General features: G+C 60.1%; 1 protein-coding gene across 1 annotated transcript; it reads left to right on the forward strand.

The window, feature by feature from the left end:
- Positions 1-1,789: 1,789 nt before the first annotated feature.
- Positions 1,790-4,453, forward strand: LOC133362496 (uncharacterized). Its single transcript, XM_061581448.1, has 2 exons — positions 1,790-2,263; positions 2,913-4,453. The coding sequence occupies exons 1-2, from the start codon at positions 1,843-1,845 to the stop codon at positions 4,451-4,453; spliced, it is 1,962 nt and encodes a 653-aa protein (XP_061437432.1). The 5' UTR covers positions 1,790-1,842.
- The last annotated feature ends 1,410 nt before the right edge of the window (positions 4,454-5,863 follow it).

The following is a 5,863-nucleotide window of genomic DNA, read 5'->3' on the forward strand; positions in this document are numbered from 1 at the left end:
TATACGCTGCCAAGCTTGGTGGTGTTCAGAAGAACAGGTCTGTCGGAAAGACAGCGTCTGAATGAGCACCACCAAGCTTGGCAGCGTATATACTTAAATATATACTTAAATATACGCTGCCAAGCTTGGTGGTGTTCAGAAGAACAGGTCTGTCGGAAAGACAGCGTCTGAATGAGCACCACCAAGCTTGGCAGCGTATATACTTAAATATATACTTAAATATACGCTGCCAAGCTTGGTGGTGTTCAGAAGAACAGGTCTGTCGGCAAAGACAGCGTCTGAATGAGCACCACCAAGCTTGGCAGCGTATATACTTAAATATATACTTAAATATACGCTGCCAAGCTTGGTGGTGTTCAGAAGAACAGGTCTGTCGGAAAGACAGCGTCTGAATGAGCACCACCAAGCTTGGCAGCGTATATACTTAAATATATACTTAAATATACGCTGCCAAGCTTGGTGGTGTTCAGAAGAACAGGTCTGTCGGAAAGACAGCGTCTGAATGAGCACCACCAAGCTTGGCAGCGTATATACTTAAATATATACTTAAATATACGCTGCCAAGCTTGGTGGTGTTCAGAAGAACAGGTCTGTCGGAAAGACAGCGTCTGAATGAGCACCACCAAGCTTGGCAGCGTATATACTTACATATATACTTAAATATACGCTGCCAAGCTTGGTGGTGTTCAGAAGAACAGGTCTGTCGGAAAGACAGCGTCTGAATGAGCACCACCAAGCTTGGCAGCGTATATACTTACATATATACTTAAATATACGCTGCCAAGCTTGGTGGTGTTCAGAAGAACAGGTCTGTCGGAAAGACAGCGTCTGAATGAGCACCATCAAGCTTGGCAGCGTATATTTATTCCTTTGTCAAGGCGCCCTTCCTCCCCTAAACCAGCAGCTTAAATATAGTAGTGCCGTGTGCAATTACAGTGTGCTGTGACGTCTCGTACAGTGGCTTGTGTACAGTATTGGCGTGTACAGTAACCACTGTGCCGTCCGCTTTCTGTCTTTCAGAAGCCCTCCGCTGCCACCAAATCTACAAACTCCTGTACCACCTCTACCGCTGAACTCCAGAGACCAAGAGAGAGACACGGGGAGAGAGAGACACGGGGAGAGAGAGAGACACGGGGAGAGAGAGACACGGGGAGAGAGAGACAGGGGGAGAGAGAGAGACACGGGGAGAGAGAGACACGGGGAGAGAGAGACACGGAGAGAGAGAGACACGGGGAGAGAGAGACACGGAGAAAGAGACACGGGGAGAGAGACACACACACAGAGAGACACACACAGAGACACACACAGAGAGAGACACACACACAGACACACACAGAGAGAGACACACACACAGAGCGTGAGAGACACACACAGAGACACATAGAAAGACTCACACAGAGACACACACAGAGACACACACACAGAGACACACACACAGACACACACACAGAGACACACACACACACAGACACACACACAAAGCGCGAGAGACAGAGACACACACAGAGAGAGACACACACACAGACACACACAGAGAGAGACACACACACAGAGCGTGAGAGACACACACAGAGACACACAGAAAGACTCACACAGAGACACACACACAGAGACACACACACAGAGACACACACACAGACACACACACAGAGACACACACACACACACAGACACACACACAGAGACACACACACAGAGACACACACACAGACACACACACAGAGACACACACACACACACAGACACACACACAAAGCGCGAGAGACAGAGAGCTGCGTGTGAAGGAGAGCGAGAGAGCGAGCGAGCTACGCACGAAAGAAGGGGCCGTCCCGCCCTTCGACGATGAGGCCTCACCACGCCAGGGGCCTCCTCATCCTCGCCTCGCTCGCGTCCGTCACCTTCCTGCTCTCCTACCACTTCACGCTGAGCCACAAGGAGCGGCAGCGGCAGACGCAGCGGCAACACCGTCTCAACGCGTCGCTCCAAACTCCCCTCCGCTCTCCGTCGAGACCTCGGCCTCCCGGAGGCTGTTGCCGGTCCGCGGGTCGGCGGACGCCCCCCCCTACCGGTAGCGGCGGTGGCGGTGGCGGCGGCGGCTGCCCCCCCGCGCAGACGGAGGCCTTTGAGCCGGTGCCGGGGGCCCCGGTCCTCGTGGTGTCGGCCTACTGGGATGACCGGGAGACGCCGGGAGGAGCGGCACGGTTCCTTGCGGTAGTGGAGCGCGGCAAAGTCGGACGACTCCGCTGCCTGGTGTGCTGTCCCGGTGAGTGGATGAGTGGGTGGGTGGGTGGGTGAGTGGGTGGGTGGGTGGGTGAGTGGGTGGGTGGGTGGGTGAGTGAGTGAGTGAGTGAGTGGGTGGGTGGGTGGGTGAGTGAGTGAGTGAGTGGGTGAGTGAGTGAGTGAATGAGTGGGTGAGTGAGTGGGTGAGTAGGTGAGTGAATGAGTGGGTGAGTGAGTGGGTGAGTAGGTGAGTGAGTGAGTGAGTGGGTGGGTGAATGAGTGGGTGAGTGGGTGAGTGAGTGAGTGAGTGCGTGAGTGAGTGGGTGGGTGAGTGAGTGATTGAGTGGGTGAGTGAGTTAGTGAGTGGATGAGTGAGTGCGTGAATGAGTGGGTGAGTGAGTGGGTGAGTAGGTGAGTGAATGAGTGGGTGAGTGAGTGATTGAGTGGCTGATTGAGTGGGTGAGTGAGTGGGTGAGTGAGTGAGTGGGTAGGTGAGTGGGTGAGTGGGTGATTGAGTGGGTGATTGAGTGCGTGAGTGAGTGAGTGGGTGAGTGACTGAGTGGCTGATTGAGTGGGATGAGTGAGTGCGTGAGTGGGTGGGTGAGTGAGTGAATGAGTGATTGAGTGGCTGATTGAGTGGCTGATTGAGTAAGTGAGTGAGTGAGTTAATACCACTGCCGGTGCCTCCGCAGGTGCAGGAGGAGGAGAGGATTCGGCCTTCGTCCTGCCGGTACCGGCCAGGATCTCGATCCACGAGAGCCACTTTGGCTTCCCGTGGGGCCTCGCCTTCGTGAGCTGCGATCTTCCCGTCGACGGCGTCGTCCCCGGAGATCGCCCCCGGGGGGGGGCGACGTGCGGCCACGTGCACTACGCAGCCCTACAGGCTGCGGACGGGGAGGCGGGAGAGGGTGGAGAGGGGGGAGAGGGCGGAGAGGGGGTCACCTTCACACAGATCGGAAACTTGCCCTGGGCAACGCCGGGTCTAGAGTCTGAGCCTGGGCCTGGCCTAGACCCTGGGCCTGGGCCTGGTCTAGATCCTGGGCCTAGTCTAGACCCTCATCCTGGGCCTGGTCTAGACCCTGGGCCTGGTCTAGACCCTGGGCCTGGTCAAGACCCTGGGCCTGGTCTAGAACCTCATCCTGGGCCTGGCCTAGACCCTGGGCCTGGTCTAGACCCTCATCCTGGGCCTGGTCTAAACCCTCAGCCCGTGCCGGGCCCCGCCGTCCCCGGCTACCGCCGCCGTAGCCGCCGCTACCGCCACGACTTCTCCGTGTGCATCTCGACCCTGTGGGGCGGCTACAACAACGTGCTGCAGTTCGCGCAGACGCTGGAGATGTACCGGCTGCTGGGCGCCACGCTCGTCACCGTCTACAGCAGCGGCGCGGGGCCCGGCCCGCAGCTGGCGGCCCTCCTAGCCGTCTACGAGTCCCGCGGCTTCGTGGAGATGGTGCCGTGGCCAGTCGGGCGCCACCTGAAGCCCTCCACCGGCTGGCACTACCCGAAGCACCCGGGGCAGCTGCACTACCACGGGCAGGTGGCGGCGCTCAACGACTGCGTCCACCGGAGGTCGGGCGACTCGCGCTACGTTGTCCTCAACGACGCGGACGAGGTGATCGTGCCGAGCGACGACGACGACGACGGCGAGGGCTGCGTCGACTGGGCCTGCTTGCTGGGCCGCGTTCGGAGCGAGCGCCACAGCGGCAAATCCGCTGCCGCCGGAGCGAACGGCGGCGACGGATCCGCCTCCGATGGGTCTCCAAACGACGGCGACGACTTCGACTCCGACACCTCCGTGGCCGTCTACGTGTTCGAGAGCCACGTCTTCCCGTACACTGTGGCCGACGGCCCCAGCGCCTACCCTGGCTGGGGCTCCTCAAACTCCTCCTCATCATCCTCCTCATCCTCCCACGCCGTGCCCGGCTGGGACATCACCCGCATGGCGTGGCGTGAGCCCAGCCTCCCGGCGGGTTCCTTTAACCCCACCAAGCTCGTCGTTGACCCGCGCGCCGTCACCAGCACGTCGGTCCACGCCGCCCTCCATCTGCGAGGGGGCGGCGGTGCCACGGTGGAGGTCCCGCCGCGCCTGGCCAGGATGCACCACTACCGCACGCCGGAGCAGCCCCGGTTGCCCCGCGCGGCCCTCGTGCCAGACGCGTCGTTGAGGAGGTGCGCCGCCGGACGCCTCGTGGGCAACGTCAACGCGGCGCTGAGGCTCGCAGGGCTGCTGACGTGAAAGGTGGTGAGGGTGGTGGTGGTGGTGATGGTGAGGGTGGTGAGGGTGGGGGTGGTGAGGGTGGTGGTGGTGATGGTGAGGGTGGTGAGGGTGGTGGTGGTGAGGCTGGTGGTGGTGATGGTGAGGGTGGTGAGGGTGGTGGTGGGGGGACCGGGCCTAGGCCCAGGCTGTGGGCCTAAGCTCAGGCTTGAGGCCTAAGTCCAGGCTGAGGACCTAGGCTCAGGCTTGGGGCCTAGGCTCAGGCTTGGGGCCTAGACTCAGGCTTGAGGCCTAGGCTCAGGCTTGAGGCCTAAGCTCAGGCTTGAGGCCTAGGCTCAGGCTTGAGGCCTAAGCTCAGGCTTGAGGCCTAGGCTCAGGCTTGAGGCCTAAGCTCAGGCTTGAGGCCTAAGCTCAGGCTTGAGGCCTGGGCTCAGGCTTGAGGCCTAAGCTCAGGCTTGAGGCCTAAGCTCAGGCTTGAGGCCTAGGCTCAGGCTTGAGGCCTAAGCTCAGGCTTGAGGCCTGGGCTCAGGCTTGAGGCCTAAGCTCAGGCTTGAGGCCTAAGCTCAGGCTTGAGGCCTAGGCTCAGGCTTGAGGCCTAAGCTCAGGCTTGAGGCCTAAGCTCAGGCTTGAGGCCTAAGCTCAGGCTTGAGGCCTAGGCTCAGGCTTGAGGCCTAAGCTCAGGCTTGAGGCCTAGGCTCAGGCTTGAGGCCTAAGCTCAGGCTTGAGGCCTAGGCTCAGGCTTGAGGCCTAAGCTCAGGCTTGAGGCCTGGGCTCAGGCTTGAGGCCTAAGCTCAGGCTTGAGGCCTAAGCTCAGGCTTGAGGCCTAGGCTCAGGCTTGAGGCCTAAGCTCAGGCTTGAGGCCTGGGCTCAGGCTTGAGGCCTAAGCTCAGGCTTGAGGCCTAAGCTCAGGCTTGAGGCCTAGGCTCAGGCTTGAGGCCTAAGCTCAGGCTTGAGGCCTAAGCTCAGGCTTGAGGCCTAAGCTCAGGCTTGAGGCCTAGGCTCAGGCTTGAGGCCTAAGCTCAGGCTTGAGGCCTAGGCTCAGGCTTGAGGCCTAGGCTCAGGCTTGAGGCCTAAGCTCAGGCTTGAGGCCTAGGCTCAGGCTTGAGGCCTAAGCTCAGGCTTGAGGCCTGGGCTCAGGCTTGAGGCCTAAGCTCAGGCTTGAGGCCTAGGCTCAGGCTTGAGGCCTAAGCTCAGGCTTGAGGCCTAGGCTCAGGCTTGGGGCCTAGGTCCAGGCTTGAGGCCTAGGCCCCAGGCTTGAGGCCTAGGCTCAGGCTTGAGGCCTAGGCTCAGGCTTGAGGCCTAGGCCCCAGGCTTGAGGCCTAGGCTCAGGCTTGAGGCCTAGGCTCAGGCTTGAGGCCTAGGCCCCAGGCTTGAGGCCTAGGCTCAGGCTTGGAAAGAGACGCGGCCACCGCAACTGAAGAGACACAGTCA

This window comes from Lethenteron reissneri, unplaced genomic scaffold (assembly GCF_015708825.2).
Source record: "Lethenteron reissneri isolate LAM-NWPU_2019-01 unplaced genomic scaffold, ASM1570882v1 scaffold_150, whole genome shotgun sequence".
NCBI lineage: Eukaryota > Metazoa > Chordata > Hyperoartia > Petromyzontiformes > Petromyzontidae > Lethenteron > Lethenteron reissneri.